Source organism: Pteropus medius, unplaced genomic scaffold (genome assembly GCF_902729225.1).
Source record: "Pteropus medius unplaced genomic scaffold, Ma_sr-lr_union100, whole genome shotgun sequence".
NCBI lineage: Eukaryota > Metazoa > Chordata > Mammalia > Chiroptera > Pteropodidae > Pteropus > Pteropus medius.
This window is the reverse complement of record NW_024356335.1, coordinates 1,665,496-1,680,525: the sequence shown is the minus strand read 5'-3', so window position 1 is coordinate 1,680,525 and position 15,030 is coordinate 1,665,496. Positions and strand designations below refer to the sequence as shown.

The following is a 15,030-nucleotide window of genomic DNA, read 5'->3' as shown; positions in this document are numbered from 1 at the left end:
GAATATTGTCAGTAACAGGTGGTATAACTTCACATTTGTTTAATGCTGTGGAGAAAACTATAAAATAATCTGTACCCTGTCTAATACAGAAGGAAGGATAGTTTAGGCTTGACTTAAGGTAGAGAAGAAGGAACAAGAAAGAGAACTGACATTCGTTAAGCCCAGTTATATCTTGGGTATTTTCCTACAGGCTTAGTGTGAATAATAACAACAATAGTAGCTACCTTTTATTGAACATTGTGTGCCAGGTGCTTAAGGCATATAAAACACTTAGTTTATTATCTAATACACCTTTTGAGGTTGGTACAATTAATACCATTTGATAAATGAAGAAACTAATACTTAGTATCAATAATTTGCGTAAGGACTGACAAAGAGTTGGGATTTATACTAAAGCTTGTCTACTTTTCCACTATACCATACTGTATTCTTTGACACCCGGGGAATTAATTCTGACTTTCACCTTTCAAGTGGCATAGGCAGCTCTGTTCCCACGTAGAAAGGAAGCTAACTTTTCTAGAGCATAAAGAACTTTCACTATAAAGGCAGTACTGTGGTAGGGTGTTTGCAGTTGTCCTAACCACTGTTACTAGTGGTATGGATTGTAAGGGGGCTATTTAGTGAGTTCCCTTTGATCTATCCTGCCCAGACTGGAAGGGAAAGTGAAAACCGAGATTTGAAATTAAGTAATAAGATAATACTGGTTTTCATAGCAGGGCACTTCTGATAACCAGACCAGGCCCAGTTCTTGTTCCTTATCAAGGCTGAACAAATCTGCCTGTTTGTAGTCACCATTTACACCGTGGATGGTTTGTACTATACCTGTTTGCCTGTGTTGTTCATTGTTAATGGAAGCTGTCTGCCTAGCTTTCCTTAACAGGAATGGTTTTCAGGCTGAGAAAGTCATCATCATTTTCACTCATTTTTTTGTTTAATTAACTTCCTTTCCTGATGTTTGTCCATTCCTGGTATGTGCGTCACCCTCCTCACCCAAGACTATGCTGAACAGGTCCGAAACTTGCAGAAGATAAAAGAGAAGCTTGAAATTGCATTAGAAAAACACCAGGATTGTACGTATTTTTTTTTTTTTTGGCTGTTTTTTTCCCCCCAATCTTTTTAGAGTTTAGTTTTTTGAAATGAAACAGTAGTTTATGGTTAAGTTTGTCCATCATAGCTCAAATTTTTATTTTGTGAGCATTATACAGTATTTCTTAATCAGGTCGACATAACATTTGTTTGGTATGTAATAGCATACTATTTGGTATATAATAGTCTTTGTGTTGCCTTATGGGCTTGCTTCTTAGGAGAAGGCCACTATGTGTATCAGCTTGTCTCTCTCCAGTTGACCAGTTTATTGGTTGCCCTTAGATTTTAGTAGAACCTAGTGCCCGGCCTTTGGACCTAGATTAGGAGACTTTGGCTCTAGCCACAGCTCCATTGCTGCTATGTTCAGTAATTGGAGGAAATCTCTAACTGTCGTCATTCCTCCAACAATAGAACATACATTTTGTTTAGTCTACCCTAAATCATATGTTTTCCTTTGGGTTCAATTCAAGAAAGATGCTAACAGAAATAGAAAGTTATTTTCTGTTGATATAATATATATTCAAATGTGTTTAAAGGAAAACAAAATGAAAGAAAGGGTTTTTTGTGTTGCTTTGTTTTGATTTTTGTTTTTGTTTTTAATTCTGATAAAGTGATAGTAGCCATCACTTAGCAACAGCATTGTTGTTTTCTGGCAACTTACCTAACTCAGTATTCTACCATTGTACCATTTAAAGTTACCTTTTGGCATTTTCCTAAATGTATATATTTGACAAGTACAAAAAACAAAAACAACAGGAAACAAACAAACAAAAAACTATGGTTTTTTACTAAACCCAAAAGATTCTGAGGAGGTTGAGATGGATCAGGTTTTTCCCTGTATCATAATTCACATATGTGACTTGGCCTTTTTTGTTAAATGACAGTTGTAAAGTAATCATGTGAGCTGTCTGTCATGCTGTTTCTGAAATATTTCCATATCTCAAATAGAGCCTCTTTGTTAACAGCTTCCATGCGGAAATTTCAAGAGCAGAATGAGACATTCCAAGCCAACAGAGCCAAAATGGCAGAAGGACTGGCTTTGGCATTAGCCAGAAAGGACCAGGTATTTTATATGTGACACTGCCCAAGACAAGTGGAAAGATTTCAGAAATGATGACATAAACCTGGTAGAAAATATTTATAACCTAAGAGAAAAGGAATGCTATGTAAGTTCTTTAAGATTTCACCTGGCCTCTGGTTGGAAAATTATCAAGAAGCTTTACAATTATAATCATAAAATACATCCAGAATGTGAGTATCGTTGTATAATTGTGTAGCTGGAGAAGGGAAATAGTGTGTTTATAATCTGGCGAGCCCCAAGATAAGGAAAAGGGTCTCTGTCCTCTAAAAACCTGTCTCTAAGCCTAGACCCAAAACACTTGCCTTCTATAGAGCAGAAGATGCTGTCAAACTAGACATCATACTTGATGTACATAGTTCTTAAAAAAACCTGATCACAAATTTCAAGTCCAGCTAGCTAGACAGAAGGGAACTCCTATAATTTAATTTGAACCATCCATTGAAAGATGGTATTACTGGCTATTACAAGATAAACATCAAGGTATTATAATGATAATCCTGATTTATTAAGACAGGATCAATTTATTTTGTTGCATTTAAGAAAATTTATTATTTACCAACAGTAGATGGAGTGATTGGTTGGTTGGTTTTAAAATATGTATATGTCACCTAGGACATTTACTGGCCAGAAAAAAACATCATTCATCACTACTTAGTGGATAACTATGATATGAGTGTATATAAAGGAAGAAGGTGGATTCTAATTGTAGGCACTTGGGATATGGTCTTTTGTACCAGTGGATATTTTTCCCCGTTCTGTGATTTGTGAATAAGGGACATAATCCCTTTTCCTTTAACTTACATCAGATGGCATAAAACATATTGGTAAAATCAAGGAAAATAATTTTTAGGGGCTGCTGAAGACCCTCCCCTTCAGTAAATTAATTTCTAAATATCAATTGAAGAGTTACCAATTCAGCTGATCCCAGCTACCCACCCTCAATAAATTATTATAGTAATCATGGAAAAACACTCAGGAATAAGCTAAACTGCATCAGAACAACAGATACAGCTTTGTTTGGGTGCTCTACTTAGTAAAAATCTGCAGCCTTATATTTGTGTTCTAGAATTTTATATAAAAAAATAAAAATTCATTTTCTTCTTTTAGGACTCTCAGCTTTCTTACTATTAAGCCAACTTCATGGTTTTTGTTTGTTTGTTTGTTTGTTTTGCTGTTTTGTTTGGTGGGTTGCTTTTGGGGGTAGGCTGTTTTGTTTTCTGAAAATCTTGATATTACTGATACTCTTTCCTGGAAACTACTTTTTTGTTGTTTCGTTTTAGGAATGGTCAGAAAAAGTGGATCAGCTTGAAAAGGTTAGTTCATCTTTATTTTTGTCTCTTTATGAATGTTGGCCTCTTCTATGGAGCTTGGACAGTGATTTTTCCAGTACCACCCAGTGGACTGATTGCTGTACCACCTCTTGGAAACAGGGTGATTAGACACTGACTTGAAAAGCTCATGTCTTCCTCTTTCTTGGTGGGCGTGCCCTCCCAATATACTCTCCACCCCTCTCTTACCTTTCTCTGTGTACCTGAAGGCTGATAGGACCCACGTCAGTGGGGCTCTGTTGCCCTCTGGCTTCTGATTGGGTTCCACCAGTGGGGAACACCAAAGGAATCCTGTGTGGAAGAAGAGTGATGGGGATGTTCATTCCTCAGCCTTCTCCACGTGGGCGCCTTCTGGTTAGTTGAATCCGGATGGCCACAGCTTCAGTTGGACCTTCAGTTTATCCTCTTAGCATCATTTCTCTCTCTGAGTTTCATGTAACCTCTTCATCCCTTTGGCCCTTCATGCTCATCTATTACTAGTACATATTCTCTTTTGGGTTATCTTATCCTGCCTACAGCTCTGAAAAGTCTCTTTATTTAAACTTGTCTCAAAATATCTAATCTGAGTCTGCCATCCGTTTCCTGCGGGGGCCCTGACTAACACTCTGGTAACATTAGGAGGACTTTTTGAGGAGGCCTGAGGAAGAAGGGCATTTCTCCAGGTTCGGCATTGAGCAGATAAGAGAACCTCTTGGCCAGACACAGATGAGGAAAATTGATTGTTCTAACACGATAGCTCATCTAACATTGTAGGTGCCTAACATAATGTATTCTGGCTCCCAGAAATGAACAAAAGATGAAATTTCAAGCCTACAATTAGAAAAACATTTTAATTTAAAATAATCAGTAGTAGTCTACGGCCATGCTACCCTGAACAAGCCCGATCCCTTCTGATCTCGGAAGCTAAGCAGTGTCGGGCCTGGTTAGTACTTGGATGGGAGACCACCGAGGAAGACCAGGTGCTGTAGGCATAAAAAATAAAAAAAATAAGGGATGTAAGCTGACAAGGTCCTTGCAATCTGTGAAGTCAGCCAACAGTTGCCTCGCCTAAAAAAACAAAATAAAATAATCAATAGTCAAATTATTGATTTATATGCTACTACCCAAATTATATGCTACTACCTTATTCATTCCTTGTTTTCATTGAGTACTCCTAAGTTATTCTTCATGGTAGAAAAATTATTTCTTAGATTGATATATTCAGTTGCCAAATATATTTATGATTAATTTTATTAAACAACTGAGTTTTTTTATTGCTCCATTCTTGAGATAAAACACCAAGTTAAACCAGAGGTTTTCTTTATGTGTTCTATAGAAATCTGATTATTAAATCAGCAACATTTATATTAAAAAATTACAGAAAAATCAGGCTGTCACTCAAAGAAATGTGTGCCTGGGGGAAAAAAAAGCTCTAACCGTGATACTGATGATGGTCTTCTTACATATGGTGGTATGTTAAAGTGTTCTTATCTTAAAAGAAATTCTTAAGGTTACAGCAGTTGAAATTCTCATTGGACTTTTTTTTTTTATCTTTTAAAATTATGGTAAAGGGGGATCCATATAGTACTGAACTAAATAAAACTTCAGTTCACTAAGGAGATTGTTCTCTTTCCCCACCACCAGAGGAGGCGTTGGGAAAAATTTTAGACTGGGAAAAAGTAATGAGATGCCTATGTAGGTCTTTGAAGCCACTGTGATTTTTGGCAATGTTATTTTTAGACTGTTTTAATTACTTTTTCAATCAAGAATTGGAAACTACAACAGCAGAGTTTGTCCTTAAGAGAATCCATCTTGGAAAGCTATCATTTAGTAAATTGTAGCCTGATGATACCAGTCGTGTCTGATTTTTGTTTACTAGCTAACTGAACTCGTTAACTGAAATCAATTCTACTTAAATGCATTGAATTTTTAAAGGGCATTCAGTCTCACTCCAGTTGAGTCTCACTGAGAATAGACATGTAAAATGGATATCTGGCATTGCTAATCAAATTTAAGACTTTAAAGTGTTAAGTAATTGTTGCTCTTATTCCCTTTATTCACAACTATCATTTAAAACACGTTTATTTTTAACTTAAAGAATTCGTAGATAATGCCATATTGGTCATATTACTGTAAAGCTTCATATTATTAATATATTATTGCCTACCGACAAGAGATTTCCTTAAGATTTTCCTTTATTAAGATTTCTGCTTACATAATATGATTTCTAATGTCTTAGTTGCCTGAGTTGATGTCTTCTTCTTCCAAATAGGAGAAAAGTTTTCTGACAGCTCAGTTACAGGAAATGAAGAACCAGAGTTTGAATCTTTTCCAAAGGAGAGATGAAATGGATGAATTAGAAGAGTTCCAACAGCAGGAACTAAGTAAAGTAAAGCACATGGTGCGCATTTTTGTTTTAAGAGCTAAATGCTAAATAGATTATTCATTACTTAGATTGTATAAGTTATCACTCTCTAAGTGCTGAGAAACATATTCCAGTAGTCTTTGATATTAATCATATTTATGTGTTTTTCAACTTATTAAAGTGGAAATATTGTTTGAAGTCTATTTCATTCTTCTTTCTGTAACTACTGGGTATATAAGGCCGCATATAAGCTCACAAAAAGTGTTATAAAAGTTTGGCTTATGGGTCCAGATTTTTTTAAAAATTAGATTTCTTAGTAGTGGTTCAGCGAAACTTTATCTTTGTAACAGCTCTTAAAAAAAGAAGAAAGTCTGGGGAAAATGGAGCAAGAGTTGGAGGCACGGACCAGAGAACTTAGTCACACCCAGGAGGAGTTAAGGGCCTCCACTCAGCTGTCATCGGACTTGAGCCAAAAGCTAGAAGAACTGCAGAGACACTGCTCAACGCTGGAAGAGCAGAGGTTCTTGCTTGGTCTGTGGGGCCCGTGGGAAGTGGTGTTAGTGTAGCTCTGGCCATAGCCCGCCCCACCTTTCCCCGTGACTCACCGCAGCACTTTTCCAATCCCAGTTCTCACAAAGGCTTCAGGGCTCGTTCTTACCTGCCTAGGGCTCAGGACCCCCCACCCTCCAAGCCCTCATTCCCCTTCACCTGCCTAAACTCGGAACCCTCCAACCCTGCCGAGCAATTCAATGTTTTCCTTTCTGTGCTATTGAGTAACCAAAGGTAGATCAGGATTTCTCGCTTTAACCTGGATGGAATTTTTTCTCTTCGGACTTCTGCTTCAGAGAAAGCCAAGGAGTTTTCTCATGGCTAATGTTTGCAGCCCTGATGTGTAAAGAAACATTTATATTTTTCCTGTGGAAGAGTGTCTTAGATGAGATATCCAAATTTGTTTATTGTCTGCTTTCTTTCAATGAAGAGATCACGTGACAACTTCAAAAATGGGTGCAGAAAATAAGATCACAGTCCTGGAGCAAAAGGAACAAGAGCTCCAAGCATGCATTCAGCAGCTTTCCAATGATTTGCAAAAAGTAAGTAGAGTGCTAGGAGTGGACCCGGCTTCCTAGGCTTCATGAATGGAGTAAACACTAATTCTATCAGAAATTTCTACCTCTGGATGGCCGATGAAACTTGTTTCTCACGCCATCCACGTCGCCCTAGTTCCTGGTCTGGCTGGGCTGCATTTCAGATGGAAGTAACCAAATAAGAGTTTCTGAACAGGAGAGATCGTTATTATCCTGACAAGAATTCTCAAAGCACACCATTAGATCTACTCAAGTATGTCTTAAAATACTACATGATGGACCCTGAGCATAAGAAAACATAAGTTATGGTTGACATGGCCAAAGTTGTATCTTTGACATACTTGGCTCTAACCCAAGTTGTTTAAAAAAAAAAAAAACACATAAATGATATCATTATAATTTGTTTTTTCATTTGGCCAACATACGTTTATTGCCCTCCTATTCTAGACATGTACTAAGTTCTGAGACTATAAGGATGAACAATAATATTATTATTGACTGTAGGCCAGTGTTTCTCAGTGGTATGTTTATCATCATTTGGAGCAGAACAATTTGTATTGCGTGACTGACACTTGCATTGCAGGGCATTTTGCTTTCCTGGCCCCAGGGCCAGGAAATGCCGCTGGTATCCTTCAGGCATTGACAATCCAGCCCTTCCCCTCTTATGACAAAACACCCCCTAGTGGGTGGTACCGTGAACGCTACCCTCGTCCCTTGAGAACCAGTAATGTCAAGTGTAAGGGAGACTTAGAGCATCATCACAGCACAGTTAGATTTGTATAAACGTAAATCTAATTACCACTTCCAGTTAAGCATTAGCATATTTACCAATCCTAAGTGGAAACTAAGAGGTCATATACCTTGTTCAAAGTTAAACATTCACTGTTACACGGTAAGTGACAGAGCTGGATTCTAACCCAAATCTTACTCCAGAATTCATGCTTGTTATACTGGGCTTTTTGTCTCACAGCAAGGCTCACCCAGTAGATAGATCTTACACAAATGAATGACTGGGATACAAGGTCTCTGCGCTCGACCTGAGAATCTAGCCACATACAGTGCTTTCTTTCAGAGGCTTACAGTTTCATTATGGAACTTAAATCTCCTGTGACCACAAGGGAAAAAAAGACATTTACAACTCAACAAATCCCAAATAAGTGAAATAGATTTTTCAGATTCTAAAGGTATGCCATAGGGAGAGTGCATTTCCAGCACAGGAGTCAGGGAACTCTTCCTGGGGAAACTGGAATTTCAAGGATAGGTAGGACACCAGGATGGAGAGAAGGCATCTGGGGGGTGGGGCTGTAGGGGATAACAGACCCAAAATTTGGGGATTTGAGGGACCCTTTGATATCAATTAGAACCATCCATCCATTTTGTAATTGGGAAAACCAATTGTCCAGACTCTGGTTACACTAAATCCCCTCATTCATTCTAAAAATATGGTTTGGGCTTTCCCATGGGCCAGGCTCTGTACTGGGTGTTAGAAATACCGTGGTGAGCAAAACAAATACCGCCCTCGCTGTTGTGCAACTTGTAGTCTAGAGGAGAAGTCAGTCCTGAATCAATGTGAAAACGTAATTACAAACCATTATGCGTGCTGTGAAGGAAACCGCTGGAGGCTGTGAGATCCTGAGAGGGCGTCAGATCCCATCTAGCCTTGGAGTGACAGACTCCTCTCTTGAGGCAGTAACTCCTGAGCTGAGTTGAACTGCCGAGGCTGGAAAGAAAGGGATGATGGGAGAGAATTTCAAGCAGGAAAGAACCAGAAAACCTGAGGTCAGTAAAAGGATTAGCACATTCAAGGCACTGGAGAGGTAGCGCATAAAACAATTTTTTAAATTGTTTTGGTACCATTTATTGAAAAATCTGTTCTTTTCTCATTGATCTGCAATGCCAGCTTTGTCACAATTCACTTTTCTATATATACTACTGGGCTTTGGGAAGTATGCCGGTGCAGCATTCGCACAGTACTTACTGCCTTACTAGCTGTGGTGTTCGGGTAAGTCCTGTTGTCTGATAAGATGAGCTCCCCACCTAGTTCTTTTTTTGGAGTTTCTTGAATAGTCTTGAATTTGAGGAGCATTGATTACTTCATGATGTGGGTCTTCGTATCCAAAAACATGGTCTCTATCTCTCCAGGTACTCAGCATTGCTGTTTTTTTTAAATGACTCTCAATAAGGGTCTATAATTTTCTCCATAAAAGTTTGTTATCTATTGTTAAGTTTATTCCTAGGTGCTTTATTTTTTTATACCAAGTCTTAATTGTGTCATTTAAAAAATCATTTTTGTATTTATTGCTGACACATAGAAATACTATTATCTTTGCATGTTGATTTTTTTTGTATAACTGATTAACTCTTACTAAGCTTAATAATTTTTGAAGTCTGAGTTTCTTTAATAGTAATCATATTTGTGAATGGTGATAGTTTTGGGTTTTTTTTTTTTCCAATTATACCTTTCTTTTCTTTTCTTTTCTTTTCTTTCTTTTCTTTCTTTTCTTTGCCTTATCCTGTTGGGTTGTTTTCTTATTGTTGAGGGTTTTTTTTCTTATTGTTGAAGTTTTAACAAACCCAGGACCTTCTGCGTGTAAAGCAGACATGCTAACTGCTACACTATGGAACCACGTCCAGAATTTCATAGTTTTGAGTTTTACATTTAGGTCTGTGGTCCATTTTGAGTTAATTTTTGTGAGGTGTGTAAGGTCTGTGTCTAGATTAATTTTTTTTACATGTGGATGTCTAGTCATTTTAGCTCCACTTGTTGAAGTCTGTCTTTGCTCCATCATGTTGCCTTTGCTCCTTTGTCAAAGATTAGTTGACAGTATACAAGGGGTCTGTTTCGGGGCTCTCTGTACAGTTAATTAATCTATTTGCCTTTTCTTCCTCCAGTGCCACGTTGTCTTGATGACTGTAGTGTTATAATAAGTCTTGGAGTTGGATAGTATCAGTCCTCCGACTTTGTTCTTCTCCTGTAGTATCATGTTGGTTATTCAGCGTGCCTCTTCATATCAGCTTTAGAGTCAGTTTATCAATATCCATAAATAACTTGCCGGGATTTTGATTAGTATTACATTGAATCTATAGATCAATGATTCTGAGAAGAACTGACATCTTGATAGTATTGTCTTCCTATCCATTTATTTCATTTTTAAAAAATTTCATATATTAAAGTATTATAGTTTTCCTCATGGATATTGAACATATTTTGTTAAATTTACACCTAAGTATGTTATTTTTGTGGGTCTAAATGTAAATCACTGGTAATGGTGGGTTAGGTCTTAATTTCAAGTCACACTTGTTCAGTGTTGGTATATAGGAAAGCAGTTGACTTTTGTATATTAACCTTGTAACCTACAACCTTGCTATAATTGCTTATTAGGTCTTAGAGGTTTTTTTTTTGTCATTTCATTTGGATTTTCTACATGTTATCTGCAAACAAAGACAGTTTTTATGCTTTCCTTTTATTTCCTTTTCGTGCCTTATTGCACTAGCAAGGACTTCTAGTACAATGTTTGAAAGGAGTGGTGGGAGGGACCATCCTTGCCTTGTACCTGACCTTAGTGGGAAAGTTTTGAGTTTCCTCACGGTTAAGTGTGATATTAGTTGTAGCACATTAGGTGCTAAGGGCCTGAAGTCGAGTAGCCAGAGTAGAGAGGGAGGCTCAGTGTAGGATGTGGTACACAAGAAGACCAAATGGAAATTGATAACTGACCTTCTGTCCCTAACTCTGCCTGACACGGTGAAGAAGACTTGTAGAAGACTTATTTGTTCTTTCAGTTTTCACTGGAAAGGGTCACCTGTATCTCTGAAGTTCAGATTGATGTGTAGTAGAACGAGTACAGGCTTTGGATCTGAAAGACCTGGTTTTGAATCCTTAATCTGTCTCTAAGGTATGTGCTTTTGGGCTAGTCCCTAAGCTTCAGTTTCCTTGGAAATGGACACACGAAGGGTGGTTGTAAGGACTAGAGTTAATGGGAAGTACTTGCATATACTCCGCGGACTAATAGCTGCTATTGCTGCTACACCATGCTGTTATAATTATTACTGTTATTAACATTATTAGTAAAAGACCAATAAAGATGGGTCAACACGGCCAAAATTTTTTTTTCCTTCCCATCAAACTCCCTCTCCATTCTGTGTTCTCTGCCTTGTGTTATGTTCCCATTCATCCAGTTCCTACTCACCACTACCATCACAGCTAAAGAGATAGACAGAAATAAAAACATGAGCAGCTGTTGGTTTGAGACTAAGGTATGAGATGCACAGCGGCTCTCTTGTGGTCCCTGTGCTGTGAGCCAGGGTGCATATCATCGTTCGTTTTAGACGTTCTCTCTTTGGCCTTTAGGCAGCTACACCCTCACCGTGACTGCTTCACCCAGCCCCACGTTGCCAGGAGCATTGTTCTGCAGGTCGTTGTAGGGCTGGCTGGGAGCTTCTTGCTTGGGATCGCCTCTGCTGGATTCTGACATCTAGGGCAAAGACTGGGTCCTGTTGAGCTCTGGATTAACAGGATTGCATACATGCTTGATGGGAGCGGGAGGAGGAACATGCCCTTAACTAGCGTGCCATCACAATACAGTCTGTTTATTTTAAAGAGTAGGAACATCTTCCCGTTGTCCTAGCTAGATTCCACAGAGGTGATGGCATGGTTCCTTCCTAGATTGTCAGTTGCTTGAATTTGGGGCGAGCGCTTGTCTCTTGCTGGACAAGTTATGAACTGGATGCATCAGCGGTGCTGGGTTCTGATTTTGTATCTTCTAGATCTTGTTTTCTGGGAAGATTTCCTGGCTGTATGTTCTTCTAGGATGCAGTTGAGAACAGAGTTTCATGGGAACATGATGGTCCTAGCGGAGACAGGAGAGGAGAGAGGGCTTATAGGTTATTGTAATCTCTGCTTTCACCTGCAGGTCACTGCCGAAACTCAAGAGAAAGAAAAACTCATCACCCATTTACAGGAGAAAGTCACATCCTTAGAGAGGAGACTGGAGCAGAACTTATCAGGAGAAGAACATGTGCAGGAACTTCTGAAAGAGGTGACTAGCTCCCTTTGGGCCAGTCAGTGTTGGGAAGGCAGTTTTGGTGGAAGAGGGGATTTCATAAAGTCCTAGAGTTTCAAAGCTGGAGGGTCTGCAAACTGCTTGGCGAGAGGAGCACTCCCTCCCACTTTTGATTGTCTTGCTTTCAACAAAAAAGCCTCATGTCACCTGTGTGACATGTGTTCCTTAGGGACAGGGAGAGCTTTGTTCAGAGATACACGAGAATGAAAAGCATCCTGAACACCAGTAAATCTTGCCTAGTGATCGAATCCACGTGCCCTGTCTTGCCTTACTGCTCTGCTCGCCTCCTCCCTTTTGCACTTTCCTTTGGCCAAGGAAAATAGTTACCATCTGCCTTTGGCTTCAGCAGGAATTGCCTTGGGCAGCAAGCAGACTCCTTCGCTGAGGGAGGCTATTGAGCACACTGACCTTTTGCCCAGTGGAGTAGGTGAACTTGCTTTCTAGCCAAGTGTGAGATCATTATCTGCCCACATTCTGCTCCTCCTCCTCTTAGTAGACCAAGGATTGGCCTCCTCATGACAAAGGTGACAAAGCCAAGGCCTCAGGCCTAGATTAGACCCTCACTTTCTGTCTTCAGTTAGTTTCAACTAAATATCTCCATCTCCAGTGCTTTAGGACTTGCAGCAGCTCTAGCCTAGCCCATATTAGCCGTCTCCAGACTGGCCTACCCAGCATCAGTCTCCCCTCCTTCACCCTCTGACAGTCTTCCATGCTCACTACCAGACTGATCTTCCTAAACTTAAATATCTTCCACAGCTCCCCTGCAGTCTGCAGTGAGTAATGTGGGTTCTAGGGTGTAAACTGATTTCTAGAGCTAGACTGATTAGGTTTATATCTCGCCTCTACTGTTTACTAGTTTGTGACTTAGAGCAAGTAATGTAATCTCTTTGTGTTTATTTTTTCCCCTGTAAAATAGGTTTAATGATTGTACCAAATGCATATAATTGTTATTAGGATTAAATGAGTTACAATATGTGAAGTGCTTAGAATGAGGCTTAGAACATAGTAGGATCTCAGTATATTTGAGCTATTCGTAGTATAATGATTGTTATTGTGCCATCATCATTATTATAAAGTTTAGTCTACATGGGAGTTACTAAGAGTTTAGTTAAGGTATATATTTCTGGCCCTACCCTCAGAAATTCTGATTTCAGTAGGCCCAGAGTAAAGCCTCAGGTTTAACAGCCACCCTTCTAGGTAAGTTTTAATGCCAGTGTTTGGACAACCCCTGTTTGGAAAATATTGCCTACAGAATTAAATTCAAGCTCCTTCCTATAGCGTAAAAAGTGTCTAATGATCTGGCCCATTGCCTCACTTTCTAGTCTTATTTTTTGATCTGAGCTCACCATCACTTTAGCTTTTGGCAGCTGTAGCTCTCCAGATATCCCAGGCTGCTTCACGCCTTCACTGGTCATCCCTCTGCCTGGATGCTCCCTCCACCCCAGGCCACCTGTGAATTATGAAGGCTTCTACTTGCCTGAAACCCTGAGTATCGCCTGCTCTGTGCTCCTTCCTTGTGGGCTCTATTGCATTCTGTTATATAATTTTTTTGTTAGTCTTTTGCCCCAGCCTAAAGGTAAAAGGACTGTGTCAAATTTATCTGTGTATACTTTACGATATGTAAATTATATCTTAATTAATTGAGGGAGGTTTAAATGTATTTATGTCCCTTGCACCTTACAAAAATCATAGTATGGTATAGATATCAGCAAATATTTATTCAATGGAGGAAAGACTTTTATTTTACTCTCTTTCAACTTACAGAAAACAGTTGCCGAGCAGAATTTGGAGGATACCAGACAGCAGCTCTTGGCAGCCAGAAGCAGCCAGGCCAAGGCCATTGACGTCCTGGAGACTCGGGTACTGACCTCACTCCCAATGATTGCGATGTCTGGGTGGTAACTTGGTGGATGACACGATTGTGGCTGAGGATCCCCTTGGGTCAGAGGTTTTCTTTTGAAAGGAGTATTTTTGGAATCTTACTTATGTAAGATTGAGTTAGTCATTTTCTTTCTTCTTGCCACATTACCATCATTATTCCACAAAAAATTGTCCTTATTTATTTCCTTTCATCCCCATTCTTTTTCCTCCCATAGGAAACCATTCCGACGTGGTTAATAGAGATCCTTCTGTTGTTGGGTTACCCTGAATTGGGTGGCATTGTTTGTGTCCATGTGTGTTTATGTAAATGACACAGCTATGCATGTGTCTTCTCTGTTACTTTCAACTGCTCCATCTTCTCTCTCTGTCCACTTCATTGTACTTATCTACTCTACGTTGTAGTTATCTACTAGATGATAGACATCCAGATTGCCTTCTTTCTGTCACCGCAGACCACACTTCAGTGAGCATCCTTGTTCCTGTCACCTTGAGAAGAGAGAATGCAGATGACCTAATGTGCCTAACAGGACAGAGATGTTCCAGTTGGGCTGCACCTGGCTCTGCTCCCCTGGCATGATTGAAGTTTCCTGTATCTGCACCTCATCCTTTTCCAGCATTGGCATTTCCCCATGGAAATTTTTTTGGCCAGTTTAACGAGTGTAAAGTGGCGAAAGAGGCAGAGGGTCTCTGTGGGGCCCCTTTAATAGGGGCACGGCTCCCGTTCCCTACGGCTCTCCCCTCATGACCTAAGTGCCTCCCAAGGACCCCACGTTCTAATAGCATCGCATCAGGCATTAGGATTTCAGCATATGAATTTTGTGGGGACACAGGCTTTCAGACCATAGCAAATTTAGCTCATTTTTTATATCTTTCTTATTTCCTGATACATATATTTTAAGGTATATTTTTCTCTAAATATAGCTTTGTTTGTTTTACTATAATTCCATTCTCTTTCTGAATATCCACTTTTTTATTGTGGTAAAATTTACCATTTCAACCATTTCTAGGTGTACATTTCAGTGGCATTATGTACATTTATATCGTTGTGCAGCCATCACCACCATCACCTCCAAAACTTTTTCATTTTCTCAGACAGAAATTCTGTACCCATTGAAATAATAACTCCCCATTTTCTCCTTCCCACAGCCCCTGACAACCATGATTC

The 15,030-nt window shown here is 39.3% G+C and overlaps 1 protein-coding gene and 1 pseudogene across 3 annotated transcripts in view; both read left to right on the top strand.

The window, feature by feature from the left end:
- Window positions 1-15,030, top strand: part of GOLGA1 (golgin A1) — a 36,279-nt gene that overhangs the window by 7,526 nt on the left and 13,723 nt on the right. For all 3 annotated transcript variants that reach the window (XR_005652531.1, XM_039861697.1, XM_039861696.1), the window contains exons 5-12: window positions 996-1,070; window positions 2,052-2,149; window positions 3,448-3,480; window positions 5,747-5,875; window positions 6,190-6,359; window positions 6,819-6,930; window positions 11,835-11,960; window positions 13,749-13,844. Coding sequence is in view for 2 of the 3 variants with exons in the window: in XM_039861697.1 (XP_039717631.1) it covers window positions 996-1,070; window positions 2,052-2,149; window positions 3,448-3,480; window positions 5,747-5,875; window positions 6,190-6,359; window positions 6,819-6,930; window positions 11,835-11,960; window positions 13,749-13,844 (839 nt within the window). In the remaining variant the exon portion in view is untranslated. The remainder of the gene's footprint in view (window positions 1-995; window positions 1,071-2,051; window positions 2,150-3,447; window positions 3,481-5,746; window positions 5,876-6,189; window positions 6,360-6,818; window positions 6,931-11,834; window positions 11,961-13,748; window positions 13,845-15,030) is intronic.
- Window positions 4,348-4,466, top strand: LOC120601810 (uncharacterized; annotated as a pseudogene).